General features: G+C 48.2%; 1 protein-coding gene across 11 annotated transcripts in view; it reads right to left on the bottom strand.

The window, feature by feature from the left end:
• Window positions 1-242: 242 nt before the first annotated feature.
• LOC146772219 (uncharacterized) overlaps window positions 243-21,886 on the bottom strand; it is a 53,106-nt gene continuing 31,462 nt past the window's right edge. For 4 of the 11 annotated variants that reach the window (XM_085640027.1, XM_085640033.1, XM_085640028.1 and 1 more), the window contains 6 exons: window positions 21,465-21,659; window positions 13,303-13,476; window positions 12,312-12,380; window positions 10,473-10,622; window positions 4,419-4,517; window positions 243-1,240 (listed from right to left, as the gene is read on the bottom strand). In XM_085640027.1, the coding sequence (XP_085496153.1) occupies window positions 4,452-4,517; window positions 10,473-10,622; window positions 12,312-12,380; window positions 13,303-13,476; window positions 21,465-21,659 (654 nt within the window). In that variant the 3' untranslated portion in view covers window positions 243-1,240; window positions 4,419-4,451. The remainder of the gene's footprint in view (window positions 1,241-4,418; window positions 4,518-10,472; window positions 10,623-12,311; window positions 12,381-13,302; window positions 13,477-21,464; window positions 21,660-21,886) is intronic. The other 7 variants (XM_085640029.1, XM_085640037.1, XM_085640030.1 and 4 more) reach the window with 3 other exon arrangements.

Raw genomic sequence — 21,886 nt, 5'->3', positions numbered from 1 at the left:
TTTGATTCGCATCTCGCTACTAAATGGCCATTTCCCTCATCACACCTCTCATGCAAATATTTACAAAACAGTGCGTTGATTGTTACGGCGCACATACACTCTCTTCTCTTTCACCAACCAGCGATATTTGGGTCCATGTAATGATTTTGCATGGCAGGGGCATCAGTGGATCCTCCAATGAAGCAGAAAGATAGAAAAAGTTGAAGAGTCTCAAGACACCCAAGAAAGCAGTGGACAGAGAATTTACAGAGAGCTATTTATTCAGAATAAACAGGCACCAGCTTCGCTTGGTCGCTGCCGTACACAAACCAGCAACAAACTCTGACTTCAAGATAGAATGAATCATGCACACGACAAGAGAAGCCAATATACAGAAAAGAAAGAAAGAAAAACACCTTTATGGTTATTAAACAGCATTTTAAGCCTGTATATCGAGCTGCATCACCCTGCCTCTCCCAGCTGCGCAGCTCCGACAGCAAACCTTACTGCCCAGCACACCACCAGTCCCCTTTAACAGCATAAAAACACAGACTGCGCCTCAATTCAGTACTGAACATCTCTGTGTCTGCTGACGAAAATAACTCCATCCATCGTCATGGCTGGGCTTCAGAGGGTCCATACTTCGCGCCACCGAGAGGGCCATAGAATTCACCAAGATTCATATCAACCCCAGCGCCAGCACTAGGCAGGTTAGATCAACTTCTGTCCCCAAAAGCCACCTGTATTAAAACGGTGTTGCAACAACATTGACATTTTTATTTCTTGATCACAAGCATATGTATTCAAATGTGTTACTTTTCCCCCCAGCAAAAGCCATGTCTCCCTTGGGATTGTGACCCATGCGCCCATCGTTGATATACGGTACAAAACTGATAGCACCGGGATGGAGGGCGAATTCAAGGCACTCGCTGCTGGTGCCCAGAACAGGGCAGGATGTCACACAAGGAGCTTTCACAGCCGCAGTACAAAGAGGTGTTGGCATTGGGCACCCCCAACGCTGGCAGAGGGCAGTCCTTATGCTCTTATTTGGATGGCATCCAAAGCGGGCATGGAATGGTTCTTTCTGAACAGCTGGCATTGCAAATGGACCTTGAAGGTCCGTCTTCTTTTAGAAGGCTAACGTCAGACCCATTGCAAGGGAGGAGCAGCAGCATCGCTGTTAGGGAGGTGTCTGACGCATGCTGGGAGGTGCTTCTGGGCGCTGAGCGTTCCTTCGGTCTCCACAGGAGAGATAATCCATCTACAAAGGAAAGGTGGAAGACAGGACACAAGATGAGCCCTACAGGTGTCTGTACCATGCTGAATGAGATGCACCAACAGCCCAAGTCAACCACTGCTCTTAAAAACTAAAGCCACTTACACACTGGTGCATGGCCCTCCTCCACCCTTGCAAGACCCTCACGGAACATAGGGAGACCAGACACCAGAATCCCTCCATCAGACAGATGGGTGGACGCTGGACCAGAGAAGCTTCAAGGGAGAGGAACCAGGAGCAGGCCTACAACTTCATGGCTGGACTGTGCTGGCTGATGCAGTGGGGCAGGAAGTCTCAGACATACTACTGAGGTAGCGGAGGCTAGAACCATGCCACCTTTCGCTGAGGAACCCTGTGAAGGGAATGTAGACCTTGAAAGGAATGAAGAGGTCTGGATCACAGGGAAGGGAGAGGCACGGGTACATATTGCTAATCTTTTTAAAGGACATCGATTTGGCATATAGAGTAAAGGACGGTGCCAAGTAAGAGCAATGGTAAGTGCATCACCAACACCGGGTTTATCCCCATCAAAGTAACAGTGCAGTCACTTGGAATATAAATAGGGGCCTCAGAAGGAGCGCACACAGCTGTTCCCCAACATAAACGAAAAAAACTGAAAATCAATCAAGAGATTCCTACCGGGAAAGAAGAAATGGAAGAGTTATATCATGAAGGAAGAGGAATCAAAAGTATTGAATAAATAGAACTTAAGCATCCACTGGCAACAAAAAGAGAGGATTTCCAGTATAATTGATGAATGAAGGAAACAAAAACACCAAGTGGCGTTTCTAGTTTGCACTTACGGACACGAAGCAATGGATAACCAAGACACGGGTTGTAGGGGCGACTTTACACATTCCTCAGACTGAAATTTTGAACAGAGATGGGAAATGGAAGGTACTGGAGAAACTAAATAAAGGTGTCAAATCCAGATTTGGACTGGCGGTGTGCTTTTTTCTTTTTTTCAAGGAATCCATCACAAGAGATCTTGTGGCTTGTGACTAACGTCTCACCGCGGTGATGCTGCTACACACAGAAGCAATATCTGAATTTGTTCATGACAGAAGAGCAAGATTGACATTTGTTTCAGGGCAGATATTGGTGTCCATGAAAAATATGGTCCTGCATTCATTTGCTGTCTAATTGAAATTTGACCCACACCCTGACAGCACCCTATCTACTAATCCTACCACCCACGCCCACCTGACGCCCACCATCCTTGCCCCACTAACCCACCCAGGCTTTGCAAAGTCACCAGGTCAGGTGTATGGCCAGTCCTTGATCTCCTTCTCATGCCCAGCTGTCGAAATGCACGAAACATTTTACTCTACATAGAGATACGGTTCTCTGATGGTTGGTGCTCTAACATGGCTGGAAGATGCCAGTAACGAATCAAAATAACCCTGACTTCTGCATATTAGCTTACACTCGCTGAAAGCTGGGAGGTTCCATTGGGTAAATCAGTTTCTCTTAAACAAATGCGGATTAACACACAGTCTGTACCTTTTTGAGACGCTTTGCGGCGTGCTGCATATTACCAAATTATAACATCCAGTGCCCCATAGGGGATTGCTGCATGTTCCATCCCCGTGCACTGTGTGGCTGCTCTTAAATGGCTGCCCCTCAACATGTGTTGTTGTTCAGTTTGCCCACAGACCTTCGCCTGGAGTTCAAGGATCAGATCCACGGTCTTGCCTTTCTTCCCAACATCAGCTACTGTGTGCCCGTCCGGACGTGGTTGCTCTTGGTCAGGCCTGTAGTTGCTCTACTTGCCCACAGACTTTCGCAGTGAGTTCTAGGGTCCGGTGTATGGTTTTGCCTTACTTCCTTCCCTCGAGCATCCTCATCTGTGAAGCCCGGAATCAGTAGAAGGCTAACCATGAACAGCTCTGCTTTATGGAGACTTCTCAACTGAAGGTGTCATGGCTCTAGTCACAATTTACACTGATCCACATTTCTGGGATTTATACTCAGAAGATTGGATTCCCGCCTCTGCCATCTGAGTTGTCCATGGCAGTTTGAGGTCAAGTTGTAGGATTTTAACTTTCTGGACATTGTCTGGAACGGCGAGCAGTTTCTGGAGATGGTCTGGAGCGGGCAACAGTTTCTGGAGATGGCCTGGAGCAGGGGACAGTTTCTGGAGACAGTATGGTTATGTGCCAGGCTTCTACAGGTTGTACATTTAGAATTTATCCTTGGCATGCCTTAGGAGGAGTGAAGGCGTTACAGGTTAGACTTAAGAGGTTCCAACTATTTAGACTGGACCATAGTCTGGCAGCCTGGGTTTACACACATGGGATTCCATTTAGAAGTTATTTGAGAAGAACAGTGTGCGCGTTACTACACAAGTAATGCTGGCACCAAAACTCTCATTTGAAGGTTTTTTTTTTTTAGCAGGAATACTTGACCATTTAATTTATGTGGGATACACAGGATATGTTTGTGACAAAAAATGTGTCATTATTTGTAACATATTAGCTGATGACATGACAGTCCCCCCCATTTTAAAAAGCCGGAAATTCAAAAGTTGGAAAGGATGAGGACACGCTTGGAAATTGGGTGGAAAAATGGTTTTAAATTGCACCTGCTATGAAAGCTGAACTTTCTTTACGTAGTTGCACTGGAGGAAGACCGGACACAATCAGAATATTGTGCTCCGGAATACACTGCGCTGAGCCGACCTTGCAACGTGGCACAACCTGGCCATTCAATACAATGAGTTTCTGCAAGACAATGAGACATCCTCAGCTGGGAATGGACTGTCACCCATGTCACCAGGAAAAGTTCTTCAGAGTGGTCTGTGCAGACCGCGCTACTCCTGCGGTTGCGACTCTGAGGAAGAGCACACATCTGTTCTTCCTCAAAATAAATACACCAAGATGCAGTGTGTGCAGCCTCCATGGAGAGAATGTGGTTCTTATTTAGCAACAGAGCGACAATTACAGGAATAAGTGTGTCAATTCCATGTGAACACTAGGGAGCTGCATGTGGGCAGTAGGGTTGCAAATGTGAGGTGGCCAGGTGCAGTTGTGTGGCATGCCGGTGGTTATCCAAGGATATAAGGTATTATCTGAGTGCAGGACTCATCCCAACACAAGTAGTAGAATTGTGATGGCCCCAGGTATCCCCATTCCAAATAATGTAGATAAAAAAGTAAACTCACCATCACAGCTTGGCACGGCATCCTGGCGGGCACTCATTTCCGCCGCTGACCTTTCTTGTGAGTAGGTCGCAGAGCCTCGGCACGACCCTGCTTCAGTCCCTAAGCAGCGATAGGAGGCAAGATTTTTTTTAATTGAGGTTTTGCACTTGGACATAATTGTCATAGATGAACACACATCTTGTTTGCACATTCGGACATGTGATCTGGCTAATTTTTTTTAGTGCCTTCGAAGGAATTTACTTGATAAAAATACTGCATTTCTTGACAGCGGCAGAAAAGGGAGAAGGCCGCAGAAAAGCGCACACGTCGGATACAGATGAATAAAGCAAGTCCAGAAACCAGAGGTAGAAGAGTCTGGGGGCATAAAGACAGGATTTCCAATAAACTGCTCAGAAAGCAAAATCTCTGAAGCAAGCACCCTCTCTATCCAGCAGCCACATATTTCTATCAGCAAGACTATAGATCTTTGGTTATCGAGACTTTAATACCGTGCACCCATAGTATCTATCGACAGCCAAATATTGGCAAGGTAAGTATATAAAGGTAAACATAGGTGTACTATACCCAACTCCATATATATGGACTGGGACGATCAATACAACGTCAAGGTAGGCATATGTGGAATTAAGAATAGCACATCTGTATTTACCAATATACACTCAGTTTCTCCATATTTAAATTGGCGATATTATAGCCACAACATTATCCCACAATATTAAAAACTCCATATTCTGGCAGAGTCCCGTGTGCTGGCACTGGCAACCTGTTGAAAAAATCCAACCCGAAATCAGCCCATTGAGTAGCTGCTTTGGGCCTCCCAATGGGGGCCTTTGGAACTCCCTTTTCCAACTTTACCAACTCAACCAGAACTATCAGTTCCTCTGACTACCTCTTCCTAACCCATAAGACCACAAAGAGTTCTAGACGCGCTAACGCCCTGATAATCACCACACCTGCGCATGCTCGACAACACTCACGCCTCATTCATTAAGAAAGGCCCAGGTGAAAGTTGATCATTCAGTGATGAGCTGGACTCTGCAGGCTGCAATGCCTTAGCAGTGACAGGATCTGTAGCGCTGGGCATACCCCTGAGCTCACTCTGCCGTAGAGGTGATAGGCTGTCACCCGAGGCTGGTCCCATTGCAAATACATTGACGTAGAGGCAACAGGCTCTGTAACCCGTGCTGACTCCCTGAGCCCACTTAGCTCTAGAAGTAATAGGCTCTGTAACCCTAGGTTGGCCCCATGGAATGCTCTGCCCAGAGGTGACGGGCTCTGTACCCCAGAGCTACACCCTTGTCTCAACTCTGCCCAAGAGGTTACAGACTATGTAACCCTTGGAAGGCACCCATAGAATGCTCTGCCTAGAAGTGAAAGACTGTGTAACCTTTGATGTTACAACAAACAAATGATGGACGGAATGCTGACAATGCAGACATTCTCCCCCAGTCAAGAGATCTGGGTTAAATCCATCGTTCTTTTGCCCTAAGTGGGATGGGTATTCCCAGACGTGGGACCCGTGCTCACTACGCCACTGGAGTCAAGCTATCCTGGCTGATGACGGCTGATAGCCAGAAACCGGTCCTAGGATGCTTGATTCCGGTCCAGGGAAGACATGGCTTGGCAGTTCGGGCTGGACTGTTCCCATGAGGCACAGGGTCAAGACTGATTTGCATATGGCCATGTCTGAACTGGGGTGGCAGAGTGGGCAAAAGAACGATGGATTTAACCCAGATCTCTTGACTGGGGGAGAATGTCTGCATTGTCAGCATTCCGTCCATCATTTGTTTGTTGTAACGCTGTGTAACCCTTGGATAGCACCCTTAGAATGCTCTGCCTAGAGGTGACAGATTGTGTAACCTTTGATGGCACCCTTAGAATGCTCTGCTTAGAGGTGACAGGCACTGTAGCCCGAAGCTACACTCCTATCCCAACTCTGCCCAAGATGCTACAGACTATGTAACCTTGGATAGCACCCGTGGAATGCTCTGCGCTAGAGGTGATAGGCTGTGTACCCCAATGCTCCGTCCTAGAGATGATAGGCGGTGTACCCCAGAGTTACAATCCTAAGCCTACTCTGCCCTAGAGGTGACAGACTTTGTAACAATGAGTTGGTCCCCTTATATTGCTCTGCCCTAGAGGTGACAGGCTCTATACCCCATGGCTAGCCCACTCAGTTGTGGAAGCGACAACCACTTATACCCATGGCTAACACCCTAAGTCTGCTCTGCCCAAGAATCAATGGAGTCTGTATTCATCGGCTTGTCCTGTTAGACCAGCATTAGCTGCTATTACTGCCTTGAACTCTACTACATATACTACCATACCAGTGAAAGCTCCAGAGGCGGCAGGCAAAATCCTCCCTAGTTAGAACTAACATGGACTACTCCACTGAACCTAGAGCAGCCGGCATTCCTCTCTGAAAGATTCAAATGTGTGTAAAACACAGCAGCGGGAAGCCTTTTCTACATCCACCCATGCGAACAACAGACTTCCTATCAGGGCCAACTAGCATTGAGAAAAGCCCTAAAAAACAGACGTGTTACCCTGGATGACTAAAGCCACCTAGAACTCTCAAATCAAATCCACTAGATCACATACCTAGCAGTCTTACCCAGAACAAATCATGGAGATGAGGGGACACAGGGATGGGAAGGGAAAGATGCAGGCACAGGGAGGAGTAGACACAGACAGGTGGGACAGGAGACACAGATAAAGAAAATGGGAGGCAGACAACTGGACAGTGGATGAGCACCGGGAAAAAGGACAAGAAACGCAAACACAGTAAAAAAAAAAGGGGGGCGGGTGGCAGGACACAGAAGCAAACACATACAACATGCCAACATCTAGGCACAGAGCGACACAACTTCAGAAAACCCACTATTAAAAATAACTTGATGTCTTAAGGCAAACATCCAGCCAATGAGTGACAGGCCAGCTAGCTGGAGCTTTAGTGCAGAAAGTGTACTGTTGCTGCATTGTGATTTAGTGCTCTTTAAAGAGGTGTCCTTCACCTTTCTCCTAAAGGTCTGCTACCTTTTGTTTTCCCTTTAAATACTTCTTAGTCTACAGTCTGATGGTGTCCCGGCTGCGAGTGTGTTGAGAATCACCAGAGATGGTCGGTTTCTCTGCAAGATAAGTGGGGAGTGCGGGGTGTGGCGGCTCTACCAGTGATGCAGTTGGTCTTGGAGATGATGCTGGCCAGCAAGGGAAGCTGATGGAGTTCCATCAGGATGGGGATGAAGTGATCATATTTATTTGGGCCTAGGGCAAGATGGGCTACGGCGTGTAGGATGCACTTAAGGGGGGGCCTATGTGGAGCCTCGGAGGCCATGGAGTAGGGCATTACCAACATCCAGGAGCAAGAGGACATGGGTTTGAACAACAGTGCTGAAGTCGTTGTAGAAAAAAAAGCTTTCCGTAGAAGAGAGAGCGGCCACAAGGCTATCTGTTTTTTTGGCTATATGTGTTCCTAGAGGAGGAGATTGGTGTCCAGAGTGAATCCAAGAGATTTGGCATTCGATGAAAATTGGAGACTGAAGAAGCCCAGCTTCATGTCAATGAGCCACTCTTGTACTGTATCTTGTTTTTTTTGTGGCAAATACCAGCAACTCGGTCTTGTTTGGGTCGAGCTTCAGGTAAGGGCTGGACATCCAGGTCTGGAAAATGTGCACGCAGTGCTTGAAGCGTTGGATGTCTGAGGTGGAGGGGACTTTCTAGGAGCATTGTGTATCACCGGCATAGTGTTGAATTTTGATGGTGCGATCTGTAAGTAGAGCCCCAAGCGGCTTAATGTGGAGGCTAAAGAAGACCGTAAGGAAACCTGGGAGGCTCCGCTGTGGTATGGATGTTTTGGGATCTGGAGGTGCCCACGTGAACGAGGTGGTGTCAATTGAAAAAGTAGGAGTGGAAGCTGTGAAGGGCATTGCCAGGAAACCCTATAAAAGACTCCAGAGGGTGTATGAGGGTGGGATGATCGACTGTGTTGAAGGCAGACGAGAGGCCCAGCAATATCAGGCGGCAGGGGTCATCTTGATCTGTAGTCAGAAGGGCATTGTTTATGATGTGTGCAGTAACAGTGTCTGTGCTGCTGTGTGATCTGACGCCAGGCTGGTAGTCGTGCCGGAGATGGTTAGCATTGCATAAACAGACAGCTGGCACCAATCTGCTTCACACTGAAAGGGAATGTACCAACATCATCACCGTTACGTGGGTGAATCTGAGGCCAGATGTACGACTGTTTTCAGCGGTCGCAAACGGAAAATCGGCCAGTTTGTGACCACTAAAAAGGGTTGTTGCATGTACCAAACATATTTTGAAAGTCTGTAACCTGTTACTGACTCTCAAAATAGGTTTGCGAGTCGCTATCAGGAAGGGGCGTGCCAAGGGCATTCCTTCCTAATAGCGAGTCGCAGGGGGATGTAAGATTGTTTTGCGACTGTAAATGCGGTCGCAACAACACACATTTGCATCTACCACCAATTTCTAACAAGATGGGGTAAATGGGCTGAATTTGTTAAACTGCTTCATTGAAAAAGCAGTCACAGACCCAGTGGTCTCCTGACCCCCAGCAGGCCACCATCCTTGTGAGTGACGGCCATTGCCAATGGGTCACAAAATGAGACCTGCCTCGTGAATATTAATGAGGCAGGTACTTTGCGACCCATTTGGGAATCGCAAACAGTGCCTCAGACACTGCTATACATCAGTGTTTGCAAATCGTAATTTGCAAGTCGCAAACACTGAGGGTCATACATCTGTCCCTCAGCCACCATAGAGGCCTCGACAATTCGAAAGGTAACTCCTAGATACCAGAGTATACCATGAACCCACACTTGTGTGTGCTGTGACGGACGGGGAGCAGGGCCAGTTATATGAAGGAAATTAGGGGAGAGGAGTTGGAGTGAAGACGCCCTGGTAGCAGGCTCACTTACCCGGCAACTGCACAGGGGCCACTGGTGGCCACCCAAACTTGACAAAAGATGCACACATTCAGCTCAACAATCAACAATCAACTCCATCAATGACTGCACTATCAAGACGCCTGAAGACACTGAGGTGTACCACCTCCCAGCAGCAGAGCCACTGGCTCAGCGCACATTTAGCACTTCTGTAATGCACAGTTATTAGGAAGACAAGCCCCCAGCACTGAGATTACCGTGGGCACAACCAGAGTTTAGCAGGCAGAGAGGCTGGGAGCGGATGGAAGTGACTATACACAACCACCCCAGTAATTCAACAGGCACAATAAATAATTTTGTCTCAAGACAACAATACTTAATTGGGGGATGCAAATTCAGAGCTCCTGGCTAAAGCACAGTCAGGAATCTTTATTTCCTACAGGGGCAGTCTCCCAGTGTGCCAGCCCAACAGAGGTTTACTTACTACATTCAAACAATGTCAGGGGACCTGTGGACACTGTGAAGAGAGTGACACACACAGTCTGTAGCTTAAGCTCACGTACCATCCCAACATAGAAGCAGGAGGCCTTGTACCTTTGTATCAGTGGCGGCTGGAATGGCTCGCGGTGGGGGGGAAGGGATGCGCAAAATAAAAAATAAAAATAAGCATACTTTGCCACCGGGTCCCCCGTCTCTGCTCCTCCTCTCCTTGTCTTACTCGTGGAACAGGAAGCACAGCCAGGCACCACTGACCAATCACAACTCTGCAATGCAGCGGGGTGATTCGTCTAAGCGGCCTGGTTCGACGCTCAGCCAGGGAATGGGGGGCCCCGAGTATGTTCTCCACGCAGGCTGTAATGCAGTCTGCATTGATAACAGGGAAAGTGCGCATGACTGTTTTGGCCAGCCTGGGAGGCCCGGCCAAACAGTCATGTGCACTTAGGAGTGGCAAATCACTCCTCCCCTGATGAGCAGAGCAGCCCATCCGCCCGCCGCAAGCAGCACTAGCATAAAAAGATAATAACTCAAAGTAATTATCATTTTATATTTCTACTTCACACTATTTTAAAGCAGTGGGGCGACGCTCCTCCACCACAGCGGAGGAACCGCCACAGCTCTGAGGGCTTGACGAGTCAAGCCTCTGGCACCTTACCATGTAAAAGCCGGTGTGGTACCCGGTCATGTACCAGGCCATTAACATACACGCCAGAGCATCCTCATCCTCCTCTTCATCCTCGTCGTAGTCTTCCCAGTCTGTGCTGAAGAACGGTGGCGGAGGAGGCGGTGGGGGCAGCTGGGCAGACTGCAGAGAGCACAGACAGGCAAGGGTTATTCTTTTGTCGTCACCCCTACATCTCACCCCCTACTGTATACGTGTCCATGTCATCGCTTCGTTTACACCTGCTCATGTCTCTTCGTCCCTCTCCCTAGATTCTCTACATCCCTTTACAGTACCTTTGTTTGCTTCGCTCCATCTCTCCATCCCTTCCCCTTGATGCTTCCCCTCTTTGTTTTGCCCCCTCCCCTCTGCGTTCCCTCCTCTCCTTCTCTCCACCCCACCCCTGGTGCTTAGCCTAGCCCTCTCCCCTCTTTCCTCCATCCCTTCTTTCTGGAAAGATCCTCTCTCCCTCCTCCCACCCCCTGTGCTGTTCCTTTTCTCACTCCATGTTCTTATCCGGGCCTCTCATGACAAACAGAGTGTGTCTGACAAGCAACTTCACTAGATGTCTTTTGTGCCAATCTCTCTCCCTTGTGTTTGGGTCTCAACAACAGGCAGAGAGACAGGGAACACCTATCGTGACGCAGGCCGAGGCCTGACCGCTCTCTGCACACCTGTGCACACCTGAAACACGAGGCGGGGCCGGCCTGAACCCGTGCAGCCAGAGAGAAGCCCCCTGGCTGCAGCTCGTGGCCTGGGGGTCACCCATGTGGGGCTTTGGCGCCTACTGAGGGGGGCTGCGACTGTTTAGGGAAATAAATATTAGCAGATTAATCAAGTGTTTGGAAATAAAAAAGGAAACTGTAGAACTGAAAGTTTTACAGGCGTCTCTGAACGACATTCTGAAAAGAGCAATTCTTCCCAGTACAATCTGTTGTCGCATTTTTTGTGGTTTATTAAATACATTATTTCGTATTTGTTTGATGTAAACTTGTTTCTGCATTTTATAGCAGTGTTTTGAGGATCAAATCGTAGAAACTGCTTAGTCTAGGTTCCGCGGCTTCCAGCACTGATTCTGTATGGATGTTTCAAAGCGTTCTGCACGGCAGCCCTCAGGGCCCCAGCGTTTCAAGGAAAGCAGTTCCTGAAAGAAACTTTCAGGTTGACAGCGCCGCCTAGTGGCCAGTTGTTGCACTGCACAGAGGAAACGAAGCTCCAGACTGCACTCACCCCTTTGAGGTCTGGATGTCCTTATTCTCGTCTCTGGCGGGTCATCCCCCTCAACCCCTGGAAGAAACCTGTCTCCAGAGGCACATTTAAAGATGCCTTATGGGGGTCTCACAGAGCTTGCGACTCCCATTAATGGTCACCAGACTGTATTGTTATTGCCAGTGTGTGCCCATCATTCGGGGAGAGGTCCCTGGTGCAAAGATGGTTTGAAAGCAGAGCAGTGGCCCTGTCCGCAGCTCCATGGACATATAAAGTCACCACCTTTTACACAGCACATAATACAGAGGCCTAGCCTACATCTAACCACTGCCACTGCTTTCAGATGAGTAGAGCCCACTGAGGCACAGAGCGAGACAGCTATCTGTCTGCCCAGGATCTGGACATTTTGGTAAAAAGGGAAGCCAGGATTGGAACTCTGGCCTCCTGGCTGCACAGGCTGCAGAATAGCCCCTGGATCACAGACTCCCTCATTGCTGCCAGGGTCGCTAACTCCTCTGCGGAGACAGGGCTGGACAAAGGTGAGTGAAGGGGCTGGGGGAGGTAGGTAGTGCCAGCACCTCTCTGCCATCGCACAGCCAGTGGGGACAGAATGGTGGTACTCACTGCGGGCCAGCCGTGCCAGGTAGGCAGGTGAGCTCGAACAGGAGGCGGCGGCGGAGGCCAGAAGCAGTTCTAAAGGAGGAAACAAAAGTGGTAAGACATAGAGCGAAGGCAAGATCACACAAGAGTGCGCACAAACGGCTTGCATGCAATGTAAACACTAGCTACACGCTTTGGGACAAATGTTGGTCCTCTGTATCAGCGGCTGCATCCGAGGACACCACAGAACAACGGACCTTCTCACCTCCCCTTCCTCAACTTTTGTCCCTCTGCCCTCGGACATACCCCCATTTCAGGATCTGTGCTGTGGGCTCTCGTTCAGACAGATGCAAGAAAGTGCCTGATGTTCGCCTGTGGAATGCAAGCAACCCTAGGCCTCGCCTCACCAGCCCTCACCGGTGAGAAGCACCTCAACTCCCGCAGAGCGCAGTGAGAGAAGAGGCCTGTTTGGTCATTCTCCATTCCCACTCAGAGGGGACACGGCATACCAGTTCAGACTGGACTGTTCCTATTGGAAGAGGACAAAGGCTGATTTGCATATAGTTGGTCACTGTCTGTAGACACACAATGAGTCTGGCCCAGAGTAATTACCAGTGGTTGAGATTAAGTCAAGCATTCCACCCATCACTTTTTTGTTTTCTAGGATTGGTAAACAGAGGTCGGCCACCTTCTCCTGGGTGGTTTGACTCCAGCCATATCAGATTTGGTTTATATGCAGCTTGTCCTCATTGTGCCCTCACAACCCCTCTTTCCAGGCAGCGTGCTGCCCTATCGACCCCGTTGCCGTTTGTGCAGCAGAGTAAGCAAGGATTCCTTTCTGGTGGCCCAGGATATTTTCAACACTGCCCTGCGCCTGTGTACCCGGGGACGCAAACGTTAGTGGCTGCATGGTACAACTAGGCAATTCAGATAGACCTGCTCTCCCTCGCCCACCCAAACCCAACATTCGGTGGCAGAGGATACACAACCACACATGCTGCAAACAAGTCTTCACCTTTGGAGGCGGTGGGGGCAGGGAGGGAGGAGGCGGTGGTGGAGGCGGCGGCGGTGGGGGAGGGAAGGAGTACAACCAGTCCGACTTCTGGCTGTGCTTCCTCCAGCCTCGCGACATCTCCTGCGACGAGATGGAGCTCTGCCTTTTGTAAACCCAGTCCGAATCCTCTTCGTCCTTTTAGCAAAAAGAAAACGCACAGTGGTTAGAACAACTTCCCTTTGCTGCCAATAGCCTTGCCATAGGTCTGTTCCACATAACGAGGAGCCAGACAGGCGCCTCTTGGCCTAGATGGGCAAAGGGTTTGCGCTACAATGGGAAGAAATGGCCCCCCCTCCCCCAGCATCTTCTGCACCTTGAGAGCGACAGACGCTTTAGAGGAGGACCCAGGTCACTGTTTCTAATCCTGGTTCTTTGACTCAAGCAAAGAACTCTGGCGAAGCCGTGTTTCCATGAACCACATTTTCTTTATCCATCATTCGCGGCGCCTGAATATTAATGCATACACTTACATTTAATCTAAGGACAGTTTTGGCAGAAGAGAGGTTCATGGCAGAGCCATGTAAGGACCTATTACTAGAAGAACAAGGGAGTACATGCTAGTTGAATGGGGTTGCATGTTACATGTCAGTACCTGAAGAACATTCTGAGGCACCCGTTAACTATAAAAGTACTAGTGGATGTGGGTGAACGTCGAGGCGCCTTGGCACATCAGTGTCAGGAGATGCTACCAAAATGAGCACAGATGTCCTGACAGACAAGTACATTTACAACTGGAACAAACAAGCATTTACAATGCAATGGTCTCGGCAATATTATAGGTAGAGCTATTGGTATTGCTCATTATTTTTTTATCATTTTTGTATCCCTAAATAAATGGCATTGTCATTTCTATTGGCATTAGCTTTTTTTTTGCATATGTGATACCTATTGCATTAGCAGAGAGAGAGTGAGGTAGTGAGATAGAGAGAGAGAGTGAGGTAGTGAGAGAGAGTGAGGTAGATAGAGAGTGAGGTAGTGAGATAGAGAGTGAGGTAGATAGAGAGTGAGGTAGTGAGATAGAGAGAGTGAGGTAGTGAAAGAGTGAGGTAGTGAGGGAGAGGGGTGTTGTGAGGTAGTGATATATAAGCATAGAGTGATGTTGTGATGTAGTGAGATAGAGAGAGAGGTAGTGAAAGAGAGAGTGAAAGTGAGTTAGTGAGATAGAAAGAGTGAGGTAGTGGGATAGAGAGTGATTGAGGTAGTGAGTGATAGAGAGTGAAGTTGTGAGGTTGTGAACTAGAGAGTGAGGTAGTGTTGTTTTGAGAGAGAGAAGTTGTGAGATAGTGAGATAGAGTGGACTCCTCCTTTCACCTGAGCCTTTAACTGTCTTCTAATGGCACTACCCTCCGTTACTTCATGGCCTACCTCTCCCCTCTTCATTCCGTCACTCCTTTCACCAGAGTCTCTCGGTTTCTCAGCCTGTCCCTCTTTTCATCCCAGCCTTTTAGTCCCTCCATCTTATCCATTCAGTCTCCCTATGCGGCTCTTCCACCAGTACTTCATAGCAGTCTCTTCTCTCTACTTGTCACACTGTCCCTCATTTAGGCTCGCTCTTTTTATTGCCCATTAACTTGTTCTCCAGCGTCGCAAGCTCATACCAATAGCACTATGCAAATATATATACTCTACTGCAAATACAAAAGCACAAGTAAAAAATATTGTCCTTTTTAATGCCAATTGCTCCAAGTTTAATAAATGCGAGACCTATTGCCTTGTAAATGCTTGTTTTGTTAGTCGCTGGGAGATCAATCGCCATCTCTGGCCTCATACACCCCCTTTGAGCTCGTCTAGCTACTGGAGAACTGTGGCAGTGAGAAGTGCTACACTCATGCTGCATCTTAAACAGTTGCGTATTTAAACTGTTAAGTGTCAACACACTGGTCAATAACCAGTCAAATTTCTTTGAATTTTTTTTGCATCTTTTAATAGTGCCAACTCTACCCGGCGGTATTGGAGCGCTTTACATGAGCACCAGTTACGTTACAAAAGAACACATTAATTATTTGGTAGGTACGGGGAGATTAGGTGCTCTGCCCAGAATCACAGGATGTTGAGCCTGCGCCGGGGCAAGAACCCAGTTTCCCATCTCCAAAGATGGCAGCTCTAGCCGTAAGGCTCAACTCTGAAACTACACAGGTCCTGTGGTGTTTATTAAGAAGCCCTACACTTAAAGGTCTCAGAACACGGCATCCATCTTGTTCTTAAGTCACACTCCCAGGCTGGCAGTGGACAGTTAAATTAGTTGCGTTCTGCTACATATGTGTTATTTTCTTTAATTGTGTTTAATTATAATTTAACTTGACAAAGTGCTTTCTTTATTTTTCTGTTATGCTGTTTTAGATAGCACAGCCATTACCCAACAAAGGTAAGGATTTACCAACAATTTGTGCTCGTGCAGAGTCAACACTGTTTTGAACAGCTCTCGCGAGTTGCTATATTGTGTAGTAAATGGGCTCTACATTTTGCATCCAGTTCGCTCCGCGAGCGACCACACACAGCTTCAGTAGATCCGCCCCCTTCAGCGCGCTATACCTCGCATTTGTAAACGACAAGTCAATCCTGTATTGACAACAGAAGCATTCGATCACATTTACCATTATTACAAAGGTAATAATCGAGGTGTTCTTGCTTTCCAGCCCTTTTGGATCTAGCCGATTCGCATTCAGTACTTTATCAAAGTATTTGAAGGTCAAGACATACAAACACGAGAGGGATTTGCAATCAAACTTTTTTTTTTGTTTTTAATTCCACGCTCCGTATATGAATTTCCCCATCTAAGCGCTGTAACTGACAAATGTTAACCAATATAATGAAAACCCATTTGAGGCTGTTTTGTTGTGATTGTAACTTGTGTCCCTTAGAAACGCTGCACACCTATTGCTCAGCTGTGTTACCGCACGAGCCCGGAGGCTATCTGCACGTGGGCGCCTCTCACCACGAGCCGCACTCCGGGAGTGGGGAGGGCCCCCAGCCCCCTTTATGTGAGAACCACGCCCGCCGGAACTGCAATTATGGAGCTCCCTTAACAGAATTACGACGTGAAGAAATGAATTGGAGAGACATTTTTATCTTTTATGCTACCGTCTCCGTCTGCTTACCGACTGACTCACTTTCTTAATGCGCTCTAGCCGCAGCTGCATCACGAATCTCCACTGGGCCCCATTGAAACCCGGCCTGCTCCTTTCGGCCTTATGAAACTGTAGCGGAAACCCATTCTCTGCGCTGAAAGGGTATCCTTTTGCCGTTGATGTAGCGCATATTTCACCTGACAATATTGCAGTACTTGGGCGCGGGGTCGGTTTTGTTTGCCGGCCCTCGAGGGCTGCTCTGCCTTTCACTTTCTTCGCTTTACTTTTCCCGGTCCAATAAGTGGAACCGTGAGACTCCGTGCAAACACTGCCTGACACAGGGGCGAGTTTCGCGGGTAGTAGGCACAACTGAGGCAAAGAAAAACCATATAGAATCAAAATACACTTTAACAAAACTACGATACTCGAGAGGGATGGAAATACAGGCAGACAGGGGTAACGGAAGGAGAGGCAAGGCAGGGGGCAGAGAAAGAGCAACGGGGAGTGAAAAAAGAACAATACCGGCGGCGCTGGCCAATAACGTCATCTCACTGAAGGCAGTCCTAAAACAAGGGAATCACTATGAAGGAGCAGATTCTCTATACCACCAGCACAACAACACGGCGCGGACGGATGGATCCTCACGGCCAGACGACAGCAAGAAAATGGCGGCTGGAAGCGTCGTAACTTTTTCGGATTCGGGGGCGTGTTCCTGCTGTTCTAAAAGGGCGTGGCTAAAAAGTGGAAAGAACAGCAAGGAACACGCCCCCGAATCTGAAAAAGACGGAGCCTATTTGGAGGGACGGCTCTCTCCTCCAATGGCGGGCCTCCGTTTAGGAAGCCAGCCAATGGAGGAGAAGCAAAAAGAGAGGCGGGCTAAATAGCCACTCTAGTTAACATTAAATCTTCCGACTTCCGGTTCTGCCTTCGGCAGACCGGTAGTCCTCGACCTAAAAAACATGAAATCGATTGCTTTAAAGTGTTTCTAGCTATCTGGCTGTTGCTGGAACACATGCCTCCTTCCTGATGGGGGGCAGGGGGGCAGTCAACCACTGCATCTGGCAAATGTGTTAAAAAACACACCAGTGACTTAAAGGAGACAAAACGTATTTTTCCTACTATGCATCGCAGATGCTTTACTAACAGTGTGCATTATTTATTTTTATATACAGGATTTCTTTTTTCATTTGTTTTGTACGTCTTCTTCTTTGAGATGCGGTGATATTCTTGCAGAGGGGAAGGGAGGCGTAAACAAGCCTTGTGCTACGCCACATTTCCCAACCCCAGAAGCATTTAAGAAGAGTGAGACTGTTTATTTACACTGTGTTTCTCCTCCCCCGCCCCATACAGAGTTGCCTTGATTACTTTTCACTTCGTACCAGCTAGTTTGCTCCATTAATCTCTCCGAGTGGGGGTGGTGGCGAGGCCGGCCAAATTAACCAGGGCAAAGAAACTTTAAGCCTACCCCCTCCCAACTGTATGGCGAAATCGTGTTTTTAACCTCAATGTAGGTTTCTGTTTAATTGTAACGTTGACTTCTTTTGTTGAAGTTCGTTCTGTAACGCGCATCTATTGCAGGCTTATAACGATATTAAAACTACACTTAATCTGTGACAAGAAAAACGTATACCTTTTATTTCAACATACGAAACGTGGTTGCATGATTTTGCGTGAAGTCATTCAATGAATGGTGGAAAAAGTGTCTACGTTAGGGAAAAAAAGATTAATAAATCAAAATTTTATTTACCGTTTCGGTTGCATCTGAGTAACTACTGAGGGTTTCTCGTTTACATGCAACTGAAATTTGGGGGAACTGGGACTGTAACCTCGGTGGGATAAAGAGCCAAATCGGCCCTGCCAGATTAGAGCAAACATGCATCCCTAAAATTAAAACTAATCTGTGTTGAGCCTCTAAAGTAAACAAACCTACCATACAAGCTAGGGCAGGGTTAGTAAGTACCCAAACTCAAATATGCAATGCAAGCAGCTGCCGTAGAGAGATAAACATGGCTTGCCGCATCTCGGGGATGCTTAAGAACAATCTTCACATTGAGAAATCCCCATATACCTCCGCGAGACTCAGGCTGCCTGCACGCCACTAAAATGAAAGTCTGAGAACGGCAGAGGAAACAACGTAAGCATAGAGAAATACTGCTTTATCTGAAAACGAAGTGGGGAAAATCCGGTAATATTTTGGAAACTTGCCAAACAGGTCGGCGTTCCTTCGCATATCCGAGTCTAACTGCGCGACGCCCACTTCTCTGTGGACGTATGTCGACAGAGAAGTAGCTCACTCACTGACAAAGCAGAAGTGGCTCAGATGGCTTGATGCTAAGGAAAATCTCAACCTTATTTGTCGGTTTCATCAAAGAAAGCAGAAGCACTTGTGACAGCTTGGCACTAAAGAATATCCCAACTGCATTTAATGGTTCCATGTAAAGAAGGTAAAGTGCCTGTGATGTCTTGATGCTAGAAGAAACGCTCAACCACAATATGCAGTTGCGCATCCCAGACCCTTCACCGAGTTCACCGCTCTAATCCGGGGGGGCGGGGGGGGGAAGAGGACTATGATGTGGTTTGGGTACTTGTCTTGAGTCTGGGCCTGAGGAAGATCCAGCAACAAAAATGTGTTTCTCTGCATTGAGTACGCCGTGTGCATCTTCTGTAGAAGCGTGCCTCTGCTGCGCTGTGTCTCGAGAACTGAAGACTCGAACCTGCACATAAACTGACACCTTGGGGTCCTTTGTGAGAGCCAGTGGGGCTGGCTCTAAGTCTGTTGAGCTGTTCTTCAGAGTCCACACACCAGTAGGAGCAATGTCTCCTCCCTTATGTCCCAGTGCATCAGTGTGGTGGTTGTTTACACCCTCAGGGTACACTGCACATCCAAGGTTGGGGGAGGAAAATAAGTAATACGAGGCAGCTATAAACAGGTTACATAAGAACGTCAACCCTTTACGTACATTAGTAGTGACAGAACTTCAGCATGGGATAGAAGGAGGAGATAGTGCATATCAGCCATTGGACGGCCTAATTGTATTATGAACTGATTTCTGGCTTACTACATGTGGAGGACCTTGGAATAACACCAAAACAGAATTATTCCCCACCGATAACTATGTGCATTGTGTTCTTTTGCCCACCTCATTTACTATGTAAGTTTTAGCTGTGTGTCGGCAATAAAGTGTTTTTCTTCTTCAGTAATCAATGATTTATTAGTTGTGATGCGATGTTAAATAGAGTTTCATCCCACACTGCCTCCCTGAGAAAGTCTTGGGATACTTGTCTTTGCTGCCGAGAGAACAGAGGGCTAAAGGGGTGTACTCGGTGCCCAGTTTTGAGTCGAACTGTGTGGTAAAGCCTAAGGCCACCAGTGGTGAAAGGCTGCCATTGTGGGTTACATTTGAAGCCCAGGGACTCCTGAATGCGCCTCAATGCTTCCCACAGGGTTGGGCGTTCAGGTGCGGTTTTGTGCTGCCCCTATGGCTGGTCAGTGAGACATTCTGCGAGGTTTACAGATATTCAATGGGTGACACCGCTTACTGGCTGAACCTAAAAAAAACAGAATAGAGGTACCACCAGGTGCGTTTTACATTGATGATAAACTAAACAGTGAAGCTACGTTTAAAACGCATACACCACATACTTGTTGCAGTCACGTCACTATGCTAATAAAAAGACAGGAATACATCATCGCGGGTGCAACGCGTTAACTCTTTACCGCGTGTCCAAGGCCGGGAGAGGCTACGAGTTTCTGTGGACGGGCTGCTGGCCCTGTTAGGTAACAGAGATAGTAGTGCGGTTTCTCTGTCACCGGTACTGCGCGTCGGTGGGTGAGTCAGAGATCTGCTGACGTCACGCGTGTGCTGGAACGCGCTCCTCCGTACACATTGCTCAATGCCCGGTATCACTGCTCTAAGGTCTCATGACTCACTATCGCCTACTGCCTGCCAGACTCTCTTCCGGGCCCAGCGTGCTCCACTTCCGCCCAGCCAGGGAAGCGTGCCGGCCACCGTCGGATCCCGTCTCCTGCGCTTCGTGATAAGCGTGCGAGCCACCGCCGGGCTCGTAACTAGGAGGGGAGCCGACGGAAGTCCCTGCACCCCGGGGGGTGGTGGAGGATTGAGGAGGGGATTAAAGCAAAGGCGTGTGGATTAAAGTGTCCCGCGTTTAACACCTATCATAAGAGACAGTGTTCGTAAGGTGTGTACATTTCGAGCCAACTGTAGAAAATATAGTTTCCATGGAGGGAATGAGATGAAAAATAAGGGCAGTCCACACAAATTATTAACACGATGCCGAGTCGTCCCTCAAAAATAAGACTAGGCGACGAGCCTGTTGTGCGTGGCAATTGTTAACCCGTATGGTTTGCTATCCCGGGCTTCTAATCGTCTGATTCTTTTACTGCCCCGCCCCCCTCAAGAATCTGTGTTTTTTCACTCGTATCTTTTATCTCTTCAGCCCGTCTCTGTACAGACTTTACGATTCCCTCGTTAGACTCACTTTCTCTGATAATATGTGTACTGTGGCCTCGCTATCTCGTAGTGTGCTTCTCTTATCTTTTTCTCTCTCAACCCTCGCTTTCCTCCGCACACCACCGCCTTTCTCCGAGGCAGGCAGAGCAGAAATGCCTCGGAGAAACGCCGCGTCCTTTTCGGATTCGGGGGCGTGTTTTGCTGATGTCTCCTCCTTGAGACTTCTCGCAAAAAACACGCCCCCCGATCCGAAAAGGACGGGGCCTAATCGGAGTGACTGACCTCTTCTCCAGTGGCTGGCCAGCATTTACGAGGCCAGCCAATGGAGAACAGGGGAGAAGAGGGGCGGGTTCAAGCCCCTCTTCTCCAAGTCATTAAATCTCCGACTTCCGGTTCTGCCTTTCGGCAGACCGGTAGTCCTCGACCTAAAAATGGTTCAGCTGCTCACGCTCACAGTAGGAGGCCAAGGTATGGCAGGGCTCCAGGCTGTAAGTTAGTAAGGTATATTTTAGGCCACAAAACACGCACTAGCAGACACGAGTTGGGCTCCCACAGCACCGGCCCAGCATTCCATGTTGCTCACCTGTCGGTTTTTCTTGGTGTCGGTGGAGCTGCGGCCGGTAAGCTGCAAATCCACCAGGTTCTGCTGTTCCTCGTTTTCATACTCGTCGTACACAACCACGCAGGTGCCCGCCGCCTCATCGACTGATTTAATCACAGCTGAATACACGCGGCCATCCCCGGACCACAGCGCAGAGCAGCGGTCGCCCACCTTCCACTGAGTGATCAAAGAGAGAGAAGATATTCAGACCTTGAAACAAGAACACTCACTCGCTTCAGTGTTTCTCTTAGGACACAGTCTTAGTAAATTACAAGCAACAGCAAAGTCCCAGGGTTGGCGGATCACTCCGTGGCATCTTCTTTATAAAGGGCTCATAATAGAAATGATGAAGGTTTACCAGATGAGAGAGAGACACCCTGTATACAAACCCAGGTTTGTGGTCC

This window comes from Triturus cristatus, chromosome 12, assembly GCF_964204655.1.
Source record: "Triturus cristatus chromosome 12, aTriCri1.1, whole genome shotgun sequence".
NCBI lineage: Eukaryota > Metazoa > Chordata > Amphibia > Caudata > Salamandridae > Triturus > Triturus cristatus.
Note: the sequence above shows the minus strand (reverse complement) of the source record. Positions and strands in the feature narration are given on the sequence as shown.